The following is a 21,844-nucleotide window of genomic DNA, read 5'->3' on the forward strand; positions in this document are numbered from 1 at the left end:
TGCCTTCAATATTAATGCTACAAACTTAAGTCAGTGAGATAAGAGCATTCTGCATGAAAACTTTGCTGAAATGTATTGATTTGGTGGTATTAAGTAACACAAATGGAGAAAAAAAAATGGATATGTTATCCATAATGTGTCAAATTAATTGCATGAAATGTAATAATTCATGTGTTTTTATTGCATGCTCATGTGGGGTTAGTATGTTAAGAAAGGGCTTATACAAAACTAGGATTGTAGTCTGACTTTGATGAATTTGCCAAATTAAAGAATCTGTTCAAACTAAGATAAAAATGTATGTGTTGTTGATTGCATGTAGCAACTTCAGCAGACAATCCACCCTGTTACTAAGTCACCTGATTGAATATCGTTTATCACAGTTATCACAATTCTTATTACCCTCAACATGAAAACAATTCACTTATTTTACGTCAGTAATTCTAAATACTAAATTTTGTTGACTTACATCACCTTGAATATTCATAATGCTTGCAAATACTTTTGTCAATGTACTTTTGAGTATGTATATATTTCAATTTTGTAAATTGAAGCATTATGTATACAGCTGTACATAGGGCAGTGGATGTGCATGTGACAGATAGTGATAGACAAGTGTTCGAATGGTTTCTTCCCTTAACCCTTTTAGTGCCATGAACTTTAGACAGTGTGTAGAGCGCTAAGGGCTTTCCTTAAAAGCATACAAAGGGTTAAGACAGATTGAACTACAAATTATATGTACAATGTAGCATTAAGACTGTTATTTAGTACATGTATTCATTTTTACATGTAATAGTCAGGATTACGTTTTTCTGTTGACAACTGGTCTAACATTATGTCATTTTATGCTACATATTTTCTTTTTAAATCAAAGCAGTGAAATGCTGTGCAGTGTTTTTTTTTTTTTTTTTTTTTTTTTTTTTAAACAGCACATTAAATGCATATATAGTTTGTAATGTTACTTACTCTGTTTTTTTTTTTTTTTTAACTCTTCACTTTCAGACATTCCAGAACTTGGAGTGTCACTTTTTCAGTGTTTACTCTAGAAGCTATTTGATTGTGCTATTTTGCAACCATGGTTTTGCGCGCAATCCATTTCCCCCCCCCCCCCCCCCTGCAACACACTGTGTCAAACTGTGTGAATTTGACACCAATGTTGTCATAGTTGTCTTTCTGCAAAATTTATATTGAGCCAAAAATAACAGTATTTCTTAGGAAAGCAATTTGTTTTTGAAGTCAAATATTTTTAGAATATGAGAGCAGTTGATCTTGAAGCATTATAAACTACAAAGACACTTTCAAGAAAGACTATAAAATATCCATTTCTTGAAAGACTATGAGATGCTCATGGATAATGTAGTCCTGTGTAATGTATTGAGAAGTCAAAGAAATACACTGATTATGATCCATTAAAGCTTCCTATTCAACCCTTTTAGATAATTAAATATGAACTATCGTCTAAGTGACATATTTGAAATGTATGCATATTAGAACTCCGCAAAACCACACTAACGTTAAAGTGTAAACCATAGTCTATAATACACACAATGTTCACATTTTTTTCTTTGCACTAAAGTGTTTTATTATGTATAAAAACAGCAGCAGATATGTACAAGTATGTACAAAGGAGAGCAAATATATGTCCTACATGGACACTTTTGACCACAATGTGTTTCCACTGGTCATCTTTTTAAAGTGTTATTTATTCATTTTTGTAGACAGCATCAGACAAGTGCACAGCTCTTGTATTTTTGTTAAAAAAGAATAACATCATCCACATCTAGATCATCAATATCATCAAAACTTGACTTTGTCCCCAGCCAATTAAATGCATAAACATTTTATGCATAGTTCCTCATGGATATTGGAAACAGACCTTTCAAATATATCATCAACAACATAATTCACTAAAAAAAAAGAAGAAGAAGATTGTCACAGATAATGGTAAATTTGTGTTAACTTGTCAAACTATGCAAGTCCATTGCCAACATTCTTTTTCCTGAAATATAAGGTGTGCGAAACACACATACTAACAAACAGAATCTATGATTTTTTTGTCACTCCTTTGCAATATCATAGGAAACAGCAAAATTTCCTTTTCATGTTTGATCAAAACTTACAGTAATATTGATAATCTGATAGGGTGAAGACAGAGGTAATTAATTTCATGTGTATGAATGAACACCACATGGTTTGAATAATGGTGGTCACAGCATCAGCACTTTGTCTACCAGCAATCCAAACCTGGACGTAAAAGGATGCGACTTTAATTTACATTGCGTATTACTAATGGATCACTTGACACAACAAACGAAGTGTGGAATCATGACACTAATACAGTAGACATTGATTTCCACTGACTGGCACACTATCATAATATAATCTGATGGAAAGACAATTCTGTCTAGGAGTATCGCAAAGCTATGAAGTTACAACCTTCTGCTATTGAAGGGGGAAAAAAAATAATTGTTCAATTCCATAATCTGTGAATATCTTTGGATATGAATGAACCTTTGTTCATTGTTCAGAATTTCAAACTTATTCTTTGAACCGAAGTATTGATCCCGGCATGATATTGATCTTCCACAAATCAATGGCAGTATCAAGTGATCATGATGATTCAGAAATGATATCAAATACACGGTGGCTCTCAATCTTTTAACAATGGCTCACTGGTCATACAAATCAGAGAAACTGATGCTTAACTGATTGCAACCTCCAGTGTTGCAGGAGAGATGCTTGAAAAGAATCTCTGTCTCTCAAATCTGGCCTGCTGTATTTGGCTCTCCACATAATGCTGATCGTTCATTCTGGCGCCCACAGCTTGAACTTTCTATCAAACGATGCTGTGGCAATGTACTGTTCGTTAGGTGAAAGGTCAACACACATGACCTTGCCATCATGGCCTGCCAGAGTCTTGAGGGGTGACCATCCAGGATGAGCCCAGACCTGTGGGTAGATGGATTTTAAGCAAAAATAGATAAACAAAAGTCTTCCTTACCCCGAGTCATACCCTTTAATTCATGAAAATCCTAAAGCCCGCTGCACACTATAAGACTTTTGGTCGCACAACTAAACAACTTTGGATCTGAAATAAACAAACATGTTTATTCTAAGACTATTGTGATTTATTTCCGATCCGAAGTCTGTCAGTCGAAGTCTGTCAGTCGTAAAGTGTGCTGCGGCTTTTTGCTTCTTTATTTCAAAATTGTATCTTGTCCTCCTTTAATTTTGCTTGAAGCAATTGGAACATTATATACTAGTATGGTATCCAGTGTCACAAAATCTTACATTTCAACACAAAATAAATTCCTTCTAGATGGTGAAATTGCTCTTCAAAGGTAATTTCACTGTCCTATTTTCATATCGTCGATTGGGTGACAAGACCTTGTATCTGCAATTTTTGTGAAAATGACTTTTTTTTCGATTAGTGGTAAAATAATGGGTTAAGTGATGTCCTGTCCAAATGCCAACTGTCTTACTCCAAAAATGAAGCCACCAGACATGTCAAAGGAAAAGCTATCCCATTTGCTGTAGTGCTTTGGCCGCCATGTTTTTTGACTCTCCTGAACATTTGACATTTTGTAGATACGAGGTCTTGTCGCCCCAGCAACGATATACAAAGAGCTTGTGTGGACTTGAAGAAGTTTCTTACCTTTGCAGTGCAGTCATAGGAGCAGGTGATGAGGTAGTCACCACGGGAACCTGGAGAGGGGAAACAACAGAAATACATCTGAGTCTTGCAGATTGTAATGTACAGCTGTAAAATGCATTTAGTATTTTGTCACGTAATTGGGCACAAGCTACGCATATGGCAGTGGCTAAAACAGCATGTGTAAACACAAATGGATCATGATCCTATCAAGCACTTTGTGGTGCTGTAAAGAGGAGGCCCTGAGAGTTATTGCTTTATGCCTGGCATTCAACTTGCACACACTAGAATTTGCTGCACTGCGATACTTCTCTGGAACACCTCAGGCTTGCATCATGGTTATAATGAACAACATTTGAGAAAGAATAATGCATATATCTGTCTAGTGTAGATCCCCCCCCCCCCACAGCACACAAATACACACATACACCCACCACATGATGATGATGATGATGTTGATGATGATGATGATGATGATGATGATGATGATGATGATGATACATGATACATGAACACTTGTAATGCCCAGGTATCCATCATGAATAAATGGTCATGGTGCAGAGAAAGGCAGAGAGATGATAATGATACCGGTATACACACAAACACACACTCACATTTTATCTAGCAAACCCACACAGTCCTCTTGTCCTCACCTTGAAACTTGACACCTGAGATGAGATTTTGATGGGCTGGGATGGTGTGCAGAAGTTTGTGCTGCCTCATGTCCCACAGCTTGACAGTGTTGTCTTCACTACCAGTAGCCAGCTGGTACCTGGGCACAGTTGAATGCAATATACGTATGACATTAACAGGTGGAGCAGAAAGGAAGTCACTTTTGAAACTTTGTATGTCTTATCTCTACGATGTCTTCGTCAGTGTAACTATTTGATAAGTTTTGCATCTGGCAACAACTAGGTTGTGACCAATTTAGAACAAAAATCTGCAACACAGATGATTACAGCATGAAGCAAGCTTACAGCACTTTTCCTCTGTTTAGTTCATAGATAAAAACTATGCATCAAGTGTTAACAATTACACGCAACAGGGGGCACTTCTAGATAGAAAACAGATTTTGCACTTTAAAATGCAGGCATCAAGACATTAACATGCTCCAATTCAATCTGCAAATGATTTGGTAAACTCAGCATATGACCTTACTGAAATAACATGGCACACATATACACTTCTGCCTGCAAAAGGAAAAAAAAAAAGGAAATGAATGAAGATATTGCAAGAAGCCACGTCGTCAAGTGTAATACCTTCAAATGAACGAGACAGATGAAGGTAGAGGTAAAATGACACACACATAAGTTACATTCTGATCACATTGCAGTCAGTAAATGTGAAAAGTCTGATCGTGATTTGGCACTGGTAGACTTGACAGAAGAGCAGGAGTGAAATTTCTCCCCACTACAGGGGATTTTTGTTATGATGAGGACCTAAATACCATGACAGTTACCTGTATATCAGGTTTCTCTCTCTACTGGGGTACAAAAACGAAGAAAAAAAGGAATTAGGGCCTGCAAAATCACCTTGTTATGAGAGGCTTTTGTTATATCTCACTACTTTATAATGAGGTTCCATAGAATTAGCATGAAGGCGTTAGAAAGACTTACCCATTTGGGGAAAAGTTGATTGCCAACACAGACTTGAGATGCCCTTCGAGGAACATGATGCATCGACCCGTTCTCAGATCCCACACCCGTCCAAAGGCATCCATCCCTCTGATGAAAGGAGCAAGCACAGAGCAAAAAGGGTAAAATTTGGCTTTATAAGACATCCAAAGTTACAAAACAGGGGAACAACACATGATACTGACTGACAGTCAAAAGAAGAATGATGAGTTCTAATCACGCTGGTGTGATTTCTTATTCTTGATAATTTTTCTCCTTGGTTAATTTTAGTATCCTTGGTTAACCCTAAAGGGGCCGGGCTTTTTTGGCTATGCTCAGACCGGGGGGGGGGGGGGGGGGGGGAGATCTCGGCCATCGGTGGTGCGATCGCGATGAAATTTTGCATGCGTGAGACCCGCGTCATAATCTACAAGACTGTGTCATAAGATTTTTTGAAACAATCAATTTCTAATTTTAATCAATTAATTATGCAAATTAAGCTCAAGATGATATTTTAACCTAATTAAAAGCATTGAGAGTCTAATTTTTGATCTGTAAATCTGTTTTAGCATATTCAACAATTGTACATCACAAAAACTTCCAAAACTCATTTCAATTCTTATGTATTTTATTGTTTTCAGAATTTCTTATGTATTTCCTTGTTTTTCAACTTTTGTTTTTTCTTTGTTTTTTCATTGGAAATTGTCACTGACCACTTTCTACCATAATTAGCACAAAATTAATCAATGAAAGTGATTAATTGTAAAAATAATCAGGTTTTTATGACTTTCATGACAGAGCACTGTTTTCCATAGGAAATGTACTCAAAATCACAACATTGTGCCCGTTGTGGGGCGACATTCCGTTACAAAAATGGGCGAGGCTTCGCAAAAGTATGCGCGGACGTTGCAAATTTGGTCTCAAAAGTTGCGCAAGACTTGAACAAAGAAAGTCAAGAAGCCTCACGATGAGGCCTTCTCGCGTTACAGAATTATAGCGCGAAACGTCGAGGCCCCCCCCCCCCCCCCCCCCCCCCCGGCCCTTTTAGGGTTAAAGGCAAAGTGCGAGATTCAGAGTGGTTATGCTTTATCTGCAGGTCTGAGTATAGTTCAAAACTACCATCTGCTTGTGTCACTGTCGGCATTAATACTACTGGGTCACTCGGATGTAGTAGCTTGCATGGGGTAACTAACCACATAACCACCCACAGCAAGGGCCATTTTAATAATGGCACAATGATGCATCAATGTACCGTATCAGGACAATTACCCCCTTTTCCCCTGGCTAAATACTAGTTAGTGATAAGGTTAGAGTAAAGATTAGGGTTAGGGTTAGGTTTAGGATCAGAGTTAGGATAAGGATTAGGATTAGGGTTCGGGTCAGGGGAAGGGTCTGGGGTAATTGTCCTAGGTAGAACCTAATATAAAACACCAAAGCCTCTTTCTAGAGTGCAATAGGGAGGTTGAACATCAGTGACATTGGCATTGAAGTGTGATGTATTGTATCCAATTTCCTCTCTTAAAAAGAATTAAGATTCAGAGCAGTGTTTGGGGTGTGTATTTGTCGCAATGCAGAACATACTGGGAACAGGTTAAGTATCATTCAGTATAACAGCTTTCAAACGAAGTACAGCCTGGAGCATGTCTCACCCTGTGGCACAGAGGGCGCCATCTCTTTGGAAGTCAATGGCATAGACCGCCTTGCTGTGGCCTTCTTGGTGGAGGATCTCTTCTTGTGCCTCCAGGTCCCACAAACGCCATGAGGAGTCAAAACTGATGAAGGGGGACAGAGCAATGGTGAAAAAATATGCACTATTGGGTAAATGCACTTGATACTTGCAATAGAATGTGCCCTACAGATGTAAGTAAGTGAGGAGTATGGTAAAACTGCTTCCATACTCATGTTGTAATTCAGTTTCATAAAGACAAAGAGAAAACCAACTTACGGGGAGGAATTGTGCAGAAGATGTACCGATACAAGCTAATGTAAAACCAGAAACATTTAAGACATGAAACTTTCAAGAATTGGAAGCAATGGCCTTTTTCATGGCACAAAACTTTCGTGAATTGGAGCTGACTGCTTTTTTTGCAGCATGAAACTTTTGTGAATTGGCGACTGGCAGTCAATGCATTGTGTGGACAAAACTTTTGTGGGCACTTTACTTTTGCGAATCTTGGCCCCTTGAGAAATTTGCGAAAGTTTCATGCATGCAAAACTTTCTGGTTTCACAGTAATCTACAAGAATGCTTCATTTCAAATAAGAATGGACATTTTGACAGATAACGCATTACTACTTCGTGATACTCATTTCTCCCAAATAGATACAAGAATTAGACCACAACATTTGTGCATAATTGAGGTGGGCAGCTGGAAGCTAAGGTCAAAATAAGAATATACAGGCATATAATGCTATATAGTAGCACCACATGGTGCCCACTTACACAAAGGCAAAATATCACAGAGGACTAAATTATGGTTACCATTGGTATACTGTGAAACAAGGAATGTTCGCGTGCATTTTAATTTAGCGAATTTCGCGAGAGCCAAGATTCGCGAAATTACAATGCACATGAAATTTCTTGTCTACACTATATGCATTGAATGTAAGATGCAACTCGCAATATTTCATGCCGTGAAAAAGGACATTGGCTCCAATTTGCGAAAATTTCATGCTGCAAAAATATCAGGTTTTACAGAAATTCATTATTATTCACAGAGCTATCAAAAGATGAAGATATGGCAGCAAACATTCTACACTTTTGCAGGACCTGCCCAGGAGACTGGTGGAGTACTTTAAAAGGCTGACTAAACCATGATTGATCGGCAGACTATCTTACCATGTGGTACCCAGGAACCTGCCAGATGGATGGTATTCCACTCTCGCTACTCGAGACTCGTGACCCTCGATGTTTGCCACTGGCTCCTCACTGAAATCAACACAAAAACAAAACAGCATTTTCTTCACATTTATCAGTCATCACAACTGCGAAAAGCAAACAGCTTCATTTAAAGGAAACCTCTGGATGATTTTCAGACTTTTACATTTGAACAGCTATAAATAAGTTATGAATACAGAGTTTCAGAATTTACAGTGATTGGGGTTGAGGAATAAGAATGTTTTCAAAATTTAAAACATATTGCAATGAACAAGGATGATGGCATGGCAGCCTCACCATAAGAATGCACGAGTTGGGGCTCAAGGAAGCAGAACAAAAGAAGAATTCAAGCATGAATTTCACACAGGTGAACATGTTAAGCAAGCAGTATTGTAATGAAATTACACGGCTAGATTTCTGAAATATGTGAGGCTCCTATGTTATCAACACTGTTCAGTGTAATTTGTTTAAGATTTTTCAGAGTATTGGTTTCTCTGCTCAAGGACCACAATAAATTCAACAAGTCCACATATGGAGCTGTCAATTTATGAATTACATGATATGAAATTATAAAAATCATCTGGAATGCCCCTGTAAGACACTAGAATAAACTCATATAAAGGCATATTTTCTGCACCCTATAACCCTGAATGATAGCACCCCCTAGGTATCTGGAGTAAAGACTCACCTTTCTAGTGACCAGAGTTTGACAGCGCCGTCTGCTGAGCATGACGCCATGCAGCAGGCAGAGGGTGCCAGAGACAGGGTGGCCTGGGGGTGGAACACCACACAGCCAACATTGTTGTTATGGCCACGCAGCGTCTTGATGTGGTTGAACTCCGGTGTTGTCCACAGCTTTATGAGACCACTCCTATTTCAGAAATAAACGGCATTGAGAACTGATATAGTTCATGAGAAAGGAATGCAATCCTCAAAATGCATGTCATGAAATTGTCGCCGTTGGACGATATTTGTGGTCAGAAATAGTGACCATTTCAGTAAATATATCACAATTGATTTCCTGTTCATTTTGTATAAACTATAATGCACATGTTGGCAATGTGAGCTTTGAGCACTGCTGAATGGCCACAGGTTGATGCACTTTAATTGCAAAAGAGGAGTTCTACTGTATTTTGATCACTTCTTTCACATCAATGCCAATTTTTCCCTGTAGACAACATTACAAAACACACTATTTGATCGCTTAATCCTAAAATCACTTTGAACACCCCTATCAACACAGAGTATCTACTGAAATGTTTTCTTGAAACTGCAGATCGAAAAGCAACAGCTTATTCTGGTAAGACTTTCACTGGTTTATCAAACACACTGCTAGCCCTTTAGGCTAAGACACTTTGTGCTTCACAGCATTGCTAGGAACATGTTAAAATGATCAAACACAGGACTCACCAAGACGCTGTTGCTAACATTTTGGAATCTGGACTAAATCGGCAAAATGAGATTGGTCTCTGGTCTCCAACTTCACTTCCAATTGCTGTCAGGTTCTGTTCACATTCAGCAACAAAAGAAACATGAGAGAAAGAGAAACAGATAAAATGTACAAACCACATAAATTACTCAATAAAAGTCATGTCACATGATGATGTAAGATTGAGAAAAATTGGGGAAAATCTATAATTACAAGCATATGTAATTATGATCTGTCATCTAATTTCAATTTATAGAATTTTTAAAAAATTCAGAGAAATTGTATGTTGTAGTTTTAATTCAGTTTCTTGTTGTTCATGAAAATTCCCAACATGATGCAATTCTTCATCAGTCATATTTTTGTTATATAACTGAAGAGAAAGCACAATCACTTTCACTACCAGTATGTCTATCAAACCAAATGAAAACATTCTTCAAGGCTCTCTCTACATTTGATATAATTCTCTATTGCCACTTTTGCAACAATCAAAAAAGAATCCATGAGGTTAGTGTAAATTGTATTATCAAAGTTAATTCTAATATTTCTACATAACAGTCTAACTCTTCAGTTGCAATCAGTATTCCTTTCATCAAACTATCAAACTCAAGAAAAAAATTATATTTGGTTTCATGGCTTTATGTTCATATCTACTACATGTACAGAAGTATTTTGTACTCACCCTAGCTTTTCTATGTAGCTCCTGTCTCCGTGCATTAGTTTGTGACTCTGGGATGTTCTGAGCCTTCCGTGCCTCTTCTAATCTCTTGGCCGCCCTGAATTCCAAAATCAGAATACATTTTAGCATAATATCATTGGTGATTAATCAATGAAGAATGTGTCGACTATAGAAAATATGCATAAAGGGCATGACTTTAAAATGTAAAACAGAAACATGGCCACTGCTATGTGTTTGGTCTTTATATAGAGGTTGAATTGATGGCAATGTTGACTTTTTTTTAATGTGTATGTGAATATCTTGACATTTCCTGAGACATATGCTGTGGCCAAGTATCATCACTGGATTCCTCTCCCACTGCCCCTCTCTCATCTGTTTTGGGTAATTCTTTCAATATTCATCAAAAGTAAACACATTCTATTTTAATATAACATGTGTCAGAAAGGAGTATCTTTGGAAAAATAAAGGTAAGTACAAATTAAATTCATGTGGCCACTTGGGAAGCAAATGCCAACATGCAAGCAAGCCTGGAACCAACAGCTGTTTTAAAGTCCCCTTTGATGAGCTAGATTAAGAAACTATGGTGCCTTGTCTACAGAGAGGGAACTACAACCAATGCTAATGTACTTGAACTGAGGACCTTATACACTGAAGATCCCGTGGTCTTAACCACTGAGCTACAACATGTCTGAGTCATCTGAATAATGTATGAAAAGGTGCATGTGTACCTACACATATAATTTACACCATGGAGCTATAACTGGACATATTTGATATGCACATGAATTCCTCTCATTATCATTCAAAAACAAGACTTCCAAGAACTTGACTGATATTGAATAAGTTTGTTGTGGTGATATATCTTACCTGGGTAATGAGTATTCAGCAATCCAGAACCTGGCACTCTTGAGGCTCTCTGGGCCTTCATGGTACCAAGTGGTCTCTTTCTCCTGCTTACAAAGAAGCAGGAGATTGTCAGACAAAACATAAAGACACAGACAGACACAAAGCCAGACAGGAAAACAATAAACTTTGATGCTACACAACATTCTTTTATACTCCAGTCATATTCTGGAGCAGCCCATTAAACCAATATGGGGCAAAGAACAAGCTGCATTCCAAGGACAGAGGAATTTATAAATTGCTTCATCAGCAAACATTATGTCTACTTTATAAATCAAATTGAAAAAAAGAAAGAAAGAAAAAAGATGACTAGGTTTATTTGGGCTAAAAGGAAATATCTCTTGCCAGATAACTGTATGTTAAGAGGCTTCTAACTGATATGATAATTCTAAAGCTCTTTGCTCCTTTAATGCTATCATTAAAATACTTGGTGCTCTGGAGTAAGAGATAGATGTATAATGCCACAAACCACAGCCTGAAAAAAAAAATGTTATGAAGGTTTATTGAATGCTGGTAAATTTGGTTTACATTGCTCTGTTAAGAAGAGCAGCAGCTGTGAAGCAGCCAATCTGCAGTGCATACTGAGGTGACAGTCATGGTCGCTGCAATTACTACAAGTTACAAATCTTTTCAGGAGCAAAGCCTGGGGCAACATCTATATTTTCATTCTTTTTTGCTTATATCTTTTTTCGTCCTAAACTCACCGCTTGCTCTTCCTTGGCCTTCTCCCTGCTGGCCTTCTTGGCCTGCTTGTCTTGGTCAGCCATCTCACCCAGGGCTGCAAGGAGGTGACGCAGACGCTCTCGCCTCTCCGCCGGACCTTCCCCAAACAAACCTGAGCAAAGGAAGACACTAGAGATACATGACCAGCTCGCCGTCATATTCCACATACACTGTATCACACATGCCATGTCACATTCAAAGAAAGTTGGTCTTCAGCATTACCATAGTATTTTCTCTTTTTTTTCTGAATATATTTCCATAACAATATATCAGTAATGCATAGAGTTTCTCTTTTCTCACATGATTCTAGACAATCTAAACTTACAGTCCAAAATTATTTCATTCCAAATGTGTGAGTTTACCTGATACAAAATCACAGAGCCTACTACATTGAATCCAACATAATGAAACATCACATGAAACAACATGTTTGCTTCTTTTTTTTTATCCAAAATATATTAAAAAAAAAAATCTTACATATTGGCTCTCCATACTTCCTCAGCTGGGCCTTCACTTCAGAGTCATCTGTTGACACTGTAATTTGCCTTGCCTGAAAAAAAAAAAAGATGACATTTGCAAAAAGGAAATAAACCAAAGAATTTTCTACATAGATTACATCTTTATCTCCATTTAATTTGCTATGAAAGATGCCACATACATCATTGACCCACCACAGAAATATGAGCTAAATAGATTTCAGCAAAGAATTCTATATATTTTGATATAATCTATATTGGCTTCCAGGTTAGTTCTTATTATGAAAGCAAAGCACCATCAACAATGAGAAACAGCTAAAAAACACGGTCAAATATGGTCAAATCTTTTCGTCACATTCATTTCCAAGAATTGCATCAAATAAAATTTTGTAATACAGTTAAACTCGCATAAGTCGATCTTCTCGGGACTGAGCAAAACACATCGACTTAGGCGATTTTCGACTTGTGCGTAAGTCGAAAAAAAATCGACTTACAGTTTCACCACAGGTACATACATGTATGTTTAATGTACATGTACAATTTGTATGTTGTCTACTCTGGAGCCGAGAGCTGGAGCGGTGTGCCGCAGCACGGGTCGCCCAGCAGGGCCGTGGCTAACTTTGCATGGACAGTGCATTAGTATTGGCACAGGTCCGATTACTTTACACCCTTGTTACACCTTGGGGAAGTGAATATGAACGATATTTGAGCAGTGATTGATTCAAGTTTACCATACCGTGGCTTGAAATGCCTGTAGAGGTGCAATTCTGATTTACCCGTGCCCGTAACTTTCCCCCTACTGCGCTTTGAAAACTCAGCAGCGGCCATTATACCACTCCACTGCACAGCGCTGCAAATGCCAAGCTACACTGCAAGCTCAATACTGTACATGTAAATGAAAGCATGTGTACTGTACGAACGCTTTACGTACGTAGCGCGACAGCTGACAGGGCTGTACCAGCGGACCCCCAAATACGAAGAGAGTTAAAGGATCCCATGCGATCGCTTTGAATTTTGATTTTAGATCATTTTTTTTTTTTGTCACCTCAAACTCATCTGACAAACAAAATAATGATGAGTAATAAATAATGAATAATAAATGACAGTGATTTATTACACAATAAAATCTTATTCGACTTAGGCACAGTGAATTCAATGGTTTTTCCGTGAAAGTGTTCTTGGAATTTCATCGACTTAGGCGAGTATTCGACTTACAAAATTCGACTTGTGAGTGAAGTAATACACGTACGTCAATGGGGAAAAATCGGGACTTTTTAAAATCATCGACTTGCGCGATTATTCGACATATGCGACGTCGACTTAGGCGAGTTTAACTGTACACTCTTTGTTAGCATAATTACACGATTGTACAATTGTCTTGATGCATAGGTGTGTTCTGTCCTATAACAATATTTTGTTCACTTTTAATTCATGATAACAGCAATAATAAGAAGATGAACTATTCTAATCAAACAATAAAGTCATTCAAATATTACAATCTGACCAATAAACAAACAACAAACAAACATGCTGTCATAAAAAACAATAGTTATTACATTTATGTAATAAGCAAATTATGCATGTAAAAAAGGGTCGCCCAAGCATCACAGATATGCAAGCTTACCTTCCTTCGCCTTTCAAATTCTGCTAAAAGCTCTTTTCTCCTTTCACTTATATGCTCCTCCAAGTCAAATGTTTCTCCTGGAAAACAAATGGGGGGGGGGGGAACAGAGGAAAAGGAAGAAAGACAGAAAAAGACAGAAGGGGAGGGGGGAGAGTAACATAGTAGATGAGATATGTAGTTCTGTTTTATTACTTCATTGTTCTGGTTCTCATACACTGAAAAGTATTCATCCCTTGATTCTGATATGGTGTACACTATACTGTACCTTCCAACTGCCTTAAAGCTATCGAGAAGCTATGTATACTGTAGAGGATGTATTTGCTATAAAGATTTCTCCTGCTACAAAAGAGCCACTAATCATTTATTCCCTCATCAAACACACACACACACTGAATAAAAGAAAGAAATAAAACAAGGAATTGAAGCAAATGCATAAGATAATAATCAGGTATGGAGCCTATATGCTTTTAAAATATTACATTCATATTTCCTCACCAATCTATGTAAAAATAGCTGAAAAAAACCCCAACAACTTTATTCAAGCTGGTTCATGAGCTGCTGCTACTGAAATTGTTCCCTACATACACACCAGCAGACATGTTGATGTTGCCCCCATCTGCACCAGAGTTACTGGGATCCGCGGTCATCTGCTTCTTGAGTTGCTTTTCCAGAGACCCATAATGCACACGCTGCTTCTTCAGGGCTGGCGCCCCTTCGTCGTCAGACATGATCTTGGTCCTTTTGCAGTCCGATGAACCTTCCTAGCAAGGAATTTATGATAGTAAAAAAAAGATAATAAACTAAATGATAATGAATAAAAACAACAACAAAATGATAAAGAAGAAGAAGAAAAAAAAAAACCAACAGCACGTACCCATGTATGGAGGTATAGAACAGACCCAGTAGCAGGTGCCATTTCACTTTTATGCTTAGATTTTAATTGGGGAATACATTCTGGCCCTGGTCCACTCAATCTTGACCACTGTGTTTGTCATTGGTCATATTTTTCTGATACAATAGCGTGTCTGAATATGTTATATGAAATGGCTGAAAATAATTTGCCCGATTTGTTTACAGAAAAAACGCCGCAAATAATGGGGTAAAATTTATTTTACTCCATCAATATTTTGTGACACCCTATCAAATTTTGCAGCGTAACGTTACACATTCAAAAGCATAAGTATTCACAGTGCAGTGTGATGTGACACTACTGCTGCAAGTACGTAGGCGGAAGCGCCGTCAGCTGCCTGTCGCTCTTCTCAATCCTCTCACATTTCATGCATCATGCACGCCCCGCTCCCGGTGCAGTGTAGTGTAGTCAACTCGTACTTCACCGTGGACTCATCATGGGCAGGACTCATGGCCATGCATTAATATGCTATGTAGCTAGCCACAAACGTGACACTGACATGAGTATGTGGGACCGATGTAAGTAACCGGGCTCCTTTCTAAAATTCCATTTTCGTAACTTTTGAAGAATTATTATTGCAATGGAAAATACCCATCGACAAAAATTACAATGGATTTCTAACGGCTCTGATAATTTACTTAAGATACTCACAATAAACTCAGCAAAGTAAGACAAATAGGTTCGGACGATTCACGATTTCGTTCGGATTCCGCAGACTTGAACGTTCAATACTTTGCATTTTGATATCCATTAAAAGATCACACAAAAACATAATTTGTTATTTCTCATCTATATTTAAATAAATTAATATAGTTAGGATTTTTATCTTTGTAAATTGAAGCTAATTTTTGCATTTTATGTAATTCATAATTTGATTGTACGCACATATCTTATCTCTTCTCTTCTTAATTCCACGTAGACTCTGCTACCGTAGCAAAAGTGGGGTAATGAAGACAAATGTAGACGTTTCAAAGAGTTATTTCTCGCATGTATATACCTCCATTTACTCTGTAGTGTTTTAGCTGCTATTTTATGACTATTTCTTCAAAAGAACCGTGTTCAGATGCTCCAGTAACTGGCAACGCTACAGTCTGGTCGAACTACGTAGTCCTACCCGTGCTAATCGGTGTTTGTTTATCGTTGAGGTAACTGCGAATCGAGGCTAGGGCCGAGGCCGGCGAGGGGACACACAGCAGAGGCGGAGGAGGAAATCAGTATCGAGACGATCCACTCAGTAAATCATCTGGTATTGATATTGCAGTACTGCAGAAATGGTGTTGATGACAATGATTGCTCGTGTAGCTGATGGACTGCCGTTAGCAGCATCCATGCAGGAAGATGAACAGGTATAAATTTGCGTTTATTCCGTGTACGCTGTAAAAATTTAGAACATGCCATAGAATTAAAGTTTACATTAATACTAACACGTTACACTCTGCATAATTAACGTTCAGGCAATTCAGTAAAAACTTTCTAGAAAATTTACCATTTAGTAGCACCTCTATCTATCCATTATTTATGGGTTGTTATTAATGCATGTGAGGCTGATTACTAAAGCTCCCCGAGTTATTTATTTGATTTTAACCAGACTTGCAAATGATGGTAAATTTAATGCACTTAAATTTACCCACCATATAGCCATAAAGAAAATAGATCATCGGCACAAATGCACAACAATCAATCATATACAAAGATAAAATTTTTTTTAAATGGTTAGTTTATTTCAAAAATAAATTGCAATTACGCCATTTACGGTATTAGTTATGACACTATTGACAGTTGACTGTCATTTCGGATGTAAAGTAAGCTGTGCAAAATTCGACCATAATGCCATCCACAATTTGACTGAGCACTAGCTTATCCTTTTTGCATGCAGTCCAATTTTGGCAGGGGAGGTCAAATTTAGTGTAGTGATCTCTATTGTCATCAAGGTGGGCTGTGGGCTAGTAGTAGGCCAAACTACCAAGGTCTACTTGTGAATTACTTTACGAGACCCCATTGATATCTATCTCCTTACTTCATTGCTAGTGAAGCTGTGTAACTGGTCTGTGTATGCAAACTTTGTTTCATGCCTGTTTCCAGAATATGGTTAAATTTTCAAACTTGACCAGAAGAGCACAGTGCACTTCAGTTATTCACTGTAACAATGTTTTTGTTTTTTTGTTTGTTTGCTTGTAATAAGATATTTCATTATGGTTTGTTCATCATTCTTCTGCTTACTTCCCATATGCAGGCTGGGCGAAGTCTGCAAGATTACCAGAATCAAGCCAAGATGCTGTTTCGGAAGCTGAATGACCAGTCACCATCAAAGTGCAGTATTGAATCTGGACCAATGATCTTTCAGTGAGTTGGGAGAAGTGGATTACCTTGAAGGACATGGTATCAGTTATTTGATGAGTCAGTTCTTCTGAGCATCTTTGAGAATGTGAAGAACCTCAAAGCTTTATCTTTTGTCCACATTTCAATCATAAGTGGTCTATTAATTATCATATTGTTTTGAAAGGTAGTCACCTGTTTGAAGTTCATGTGCATTCTTAATGATTATCACATATTATTGAGCATGTTTGCACAAAACTTTCAAGTGAAGTTTGCAATTTTGTCTTCTGTCTTTTCTTTGAAGAAGTGTAAATGTAGACTGAGCAAATCTTATCTAGTATCTGAGGAATCCTCTGTCATTCTCATGTAATATGTACACCAGTAATATAATGCTCTCATCCCATTACCCTAAATACACGCAGTTACCATAAACTAATGGATATTTCTGTTTTTCTATGTGCATTATCAACAAAAGTTATTTGATCGAGACTGGCATCTGTTACCTGACTCTGTGTGAGAAATCTTTCTCGAAGAGATTGGCCTTCAATTACTTGGAAGAGCTGCACCAGGAATTCTACTCGCAGTATGGCAAGCGGGTGGCAACAGTCTCGAGGCCATATTCTTTCATTGAATTCGGTGAGAAAGCCCCATCCTATGTGGCTTCAATGTACTGCACGCTGATAGCATGTAATGGCAAACTTTCTAGATTGTTCATACTGGCACAGATTGATGTTTCCATCCTTGTAGGATATGGATGAGCATGTTATTCTATTTGCTTACAATGATGATGAAACACTTTCTGATAAAAGAAGTGACAACAGTGAGGTTAGACACAGAAGCACCATACCCAACAATTGATGCTCAAGTGAAGATGTGGGGATCATTCCGCTTTGTCAGGAACATTGTAATTTTGTATGCATTGAACTTAAGAGTTGCTCTTTTTGTAAAAATCTGTTCCAATAGATGCTACGTTAATCGTAGTTGGGGTTGTTTTGAGTCTGTAAAGTCCTATGTGTTCATATATGTATTGACAAAAAGAACTGAATTTCATGAATGTGAGAATGATGTTATTCCCTGCAAGAAGTGAAAAATGGAAGCTGTGTATTATTTGTACAGGTATACCAAGGAATATGCTCTATGGAATTGTATCTAGATTGAAACATATGTGTATGAAACAGTTTACATCTTCTTATAAACGTTTGTTTGTGCTGTTTTCTTCATTCATCTTGAAACAGACACATACCTCCAAAAGATTAAGAAGTCATATACGGACACAAGAGCACGGAGAAATCTGTCGACTATCAACTCGGAGCTGCAAGATGTGCAGAAAATCATGGTACAAAACATAGATGACGTCATGCAGAGGGGTGTGGCATTATCAGGTGAGACAATTTGTCAGCTTCTATTGCTCGCTTGCAGTTTTCTTGTGCTGGTTCCCAAATCATTTGTCAATAATCCAGGTGCCATGAACTCTGAGTCCACAGCAATTGCTTCTCGCGTTGTAAGTTATTGAAACTTTAAAACTGTAGTCTGACAAAGCGAAATTTATTTGGCAATTTTGAGAAATCCATGAGAGAATCATAGCTGCCCAAGAATAGCATTGAGCCAAATATGTATCATGATGCTCACAAATAACTTGGTCAACTTCACTCAAGTGATCATCACATGTGCTAGCACTAGGCTGAAGGTTTAAAACTTATTCAAGTTGGTTTTCGCTTGTTTTCCATCCAAATGGACTCGATATTCCACTGAAGGGGTATTCCATTAGGAGTTACTCACTTTTGTCTCAAAATTGTTTTTGTTCACAGAATTGGACAACCAGGCTTCCAGACTGTCAACAATGTCACAGCAATACAGAAAAGATGCCAAGTCCTTAAATCTCCGATCAAGAAATGCTAAAATTGCTGCTGTGTTAGTCATCGTATTCCTTGTGTCCCTTGCAGTGTACTTCTGGTGGTGATTGAAATCTTGATTTCCAGCATTATGACCCCCAGTTTTCCTCTTGCTCTGCAAAGTATTTGTAACTAACAAGTTGTGCACGCATCCAAAATCAAAGGTGTAAGGTTAAGACATTCCTGTAAATAGCTGAAGTTTATAACAAATGTTGCTAACCTTGGTCATGCCTTCATCAGTAATAGAATGAGATGATGATGAGAGAAGTTCATTTTGGATCTATCGGTAAGTGCTTACAAGTGCATAATATTTCGTAAATATTTCATAAATCAGAATACAGCAAATGAGTAATCACTTTGTTACATATTTATTAGATGAATTGAAAGTATACATATTAGATCATTGTGAAGGCTTCGTTGGAATCACCTCATTGTTTTCAATCCAAATCCTTCCCCTGCACTCTCTGTCAGCTATCTTTAGTTTCCACTCTTCACTAATATACCAACAATACATGTACTTTTGTTTACTTTGAATGCTTTGTTATGCTTGAGCTTCTCAGCCTCAGTCTTATATGTATGCCACGATTGAGAGGCCACTATAAGCAGGTACCAAAAGGATAAGTTTAGCTTGATGTCTTAACAGCTATTGTCTTATTGTTGTTATTGCCTTTTTTTTGGGGGGGGGGGGGAGGAGGGCCCTGTTGTACAAATGTATATTGTCCTTGTCTACCTTCATCAGAAACATTTTTTTTTTCAGGCAGCTGTTATTAAAGCAGTACATGTGAAACAAAACAATATAGCTAGTAAACTTGGAATTTGATAATGTTCTCCCTTTGGTGTGCATCCAAATGTGTTTTAAAGTGTTGTTGGTGACTCTGTAGACTAAACTGCCAATACCCTCAGTAAGACACAGACTTGAACCTAGGACAGGGCTTCAAACTGTTTGACATTTGTCCACGTCAAACACAGGTAATGTACTAATTCAGAGCACAATTGGGCTTCTGATGGTTTCTAATCAGGGCGATTTTTATTCTTCACTACTAATTCTGTGACCGATTATCAGCATCCAGCATCAACTGCATCAGGCAGATTGATCTTTTATGTCATGTGCATATTGACATCCTCCAGAAAAGATTTCAGCGCAAGTGTTCAATTCAGTTAAACTCAAAGCATATCTCTGGTTTGCCCATTAGTACATGTATTTTTGGTCAAAGGTTTGATATTTGCATTTACAGTATTTACAAATGCTTACAGACTGGGTAAAATATAAAAGCTCTTTGCATATCATTCATTTTCATAAAGGTAAATGGATATAATGATAATAATGATAATAATGATAATAATAATAATAATAATAATAATAATAATAATAATAATAATAATAATAATAATAATAATAATAATAATAATAATAATAATAATAATGATAATAACTAGAAAAGTACTCAAAGAGTGCAGACCGCTGCCAAGCAGCTAATTTCCACCTGTACACACATGCTGAAAATTGCCCCATAGTTTTTATAAAAAAATCCTTCAAAATTCATAACAAATTTCTTGATGACTACAAATTTTTCCTGTATATTTCATTCAAATCTGTTCACAACTTCTTGAGTTATTTTGCACACAGACAAAACAATGCCGACAGAGATGACTTGGCGGAGGTAATACAATAATACCAATTGTCATCATTATCATTCTTATAATCATGAGTATTTCTGTTTTTAATGTTGCATACCTGTGATGCAAAGCATTATTTATGATGATGATGATTCAGGGCATTTGTATAGTGTCATATACATGTACCGGTATCTGTTTTGAAAACAATTTATGTACCGGTAATTCCTAAGTCATCATAAAATTCATAAGTATTCTTATGATCATATATTTAGCTCCCACATACTTCTTTGAAAGTGCAGTGTATATTGTTTTCATTGGCAAACTTGTAGAAAAAAACTTTATTGGTAAGAGCTACACAATGTATGTTAAAAAAAAATGATAGATAACAATCCATAACCAGCTACTACTTGTAGGGCCTACATTGTACTGTATATGATGTGATTGATAAAGTGACAAGATGCAGTGTGCAAAAAAAAAAATAAATAAATTGTGTGCTGCATTGTGTTTGAACAACAAATTGTACTACAAACTTGTGACAAGACTTGAAGGCTTGCCTCACGGCAGGGATGATAATTTATGACCTTTCTAAACATATGGAAGACAGACACCAGCATTTCTGCCATTTGAGAAGGTCAATTTTGTTTTACTTAGCTATCATATGATTTGCTTCTACAGCCTCTGTGTCATCTGCATCTATGTGACTTGCATGTTAAGAAAAGAGTGGCCCATTGATTTGGGAAAATTGTCTTTGAAATACAGTATTGTAAAGCATCGGTTTTCATCACCAAATACGACTTTATTTGCTGGAGCTTGTAAATGCAGGGTTTCTTTTGTTCGTGTTTTAGGTGAGTGATCTTTTTCTCAGTATTTTAACAATATAGTAGATGTCCAAATTGTGTCAGTGAAAGCAATTAATGCAAAAGAAGGCAAATGACTACCAGCTCTTTGAATACACATATTATAAAGACAGACATTTTCCCAGTGAAAGACCAGTCAAATGTACATGTTCATAGCAAATTTTATTAGTGTATGTCAAGAAAAGTACTTTCTGTAGAATTCACAATTAAATATCAACTCGCTGTGACCCTAATATTTTGTATCATTTCTTTGATTTGAAAGGACAGCAGAAATTGTGTATAT

General features: G+C 37.2%; 2 protein-coding genes across 5 annotated transcripts; one reads left to right on the forward strand and one right to left on the reverse strand.

Moving 5' to 3' along the window:
* Positions 1 to 1,559: 1,559 nt before the first annotated feature.
* LOC140241229 (U4/U6 small nuclear ribonucleoprotein Prp4-like) lies at positions 1,560 to 15,597 on the reverse strand. 4 transcript variants are annotated; one of them, XM_072320980.1, is made up of 15 exons: positions 15,531 to 15,597; positions 14,559 to 14,726; positions 13,970 to 14,046; positions 12,347 to 12,419; positions 11,851 to 11,981; positions 11,111 to 11,193; positions 10,247 to 10,340; positions 9,549 to 9,643; positions 8,827 to 9,009; positions 8,100 to 8,189; positions 6,912 to 7,034; positions 5,266 to 5,373; positions 4,303 to 4,421; positions 3,653 to 3,702; positions 1,560 to 2,946 (listed from the first exon to the last, which is right to left on the reverse strand). In XM_072320980.1, exons 2-15 carry the CDS (start codon positions 14,695 to 14,697, stop codon positions 2,803 to 2,805), a joined length of 1,509 nt encoding a protein of 502 aa, XP_072177081.1. In that variant the 5' UTR covers positions 14,698 to 14,726; positions 15,531 to 15,597; the 3' UTR covers positions 1,560 to 2,802. The 4 variants fall into 4 exon arrangements, with proteins under 4 accessions (XP_072177081.1, XP_072177080.1, XP_072177082.1 ...); XM_072320979.1 differs by having other exon boundaries at positions 14,559 to 14,730; XM_072320981.1 differs by lacking the exon at positions 15,531 to 15,597 and adding an exon at positions 15,242 to 15,276 and having other exon boundaries at positions 14,559 to 14,730.
* A 208-nt stretch (positions 15,598 to 15,805) lies between these two features.
* Positions 15,806 to 19,690, forward strand: LOC140240773 (vesicle-trafficking protein SEC22b-like). Its single transcript, XM_072320545.1, has 5 exons — positions 15,806 to 16,225; positions 17,113 to 17,222; positions 17,671 to 17,831; positions 18,431 to 18,577; positions 19,004 to 19,690. Exons 1-5 carry the CDS (start codon positions 16,151 to 16,153, stop codon positions 19,153 to 19,155), a joined length of 645 nt encoding a protein of 214 aa, XP_072176646.1. The 5' UTR covers positions 15,806 to 16,150; the 3' UTR covers positions 19,156 to 19,690.
* The last annotated feature ends 2,154 nt before the right edge of the window (positions 19,691 to 21,844 follow it).

The sequence above is a fragment of the Diadema setosum genome, chromosome 17, assembly GCF_964275005.1.
Source record: "Diadema setosum chromosome 17, eeDiaSeto1, whole genome shotgun sequence".
Lineage (NCBI taxonomy): Eukaryota > Metazoa > Echinodermata > Echinoidea > Diadematoida > Diadematidae > Diadema > Diadema setosum.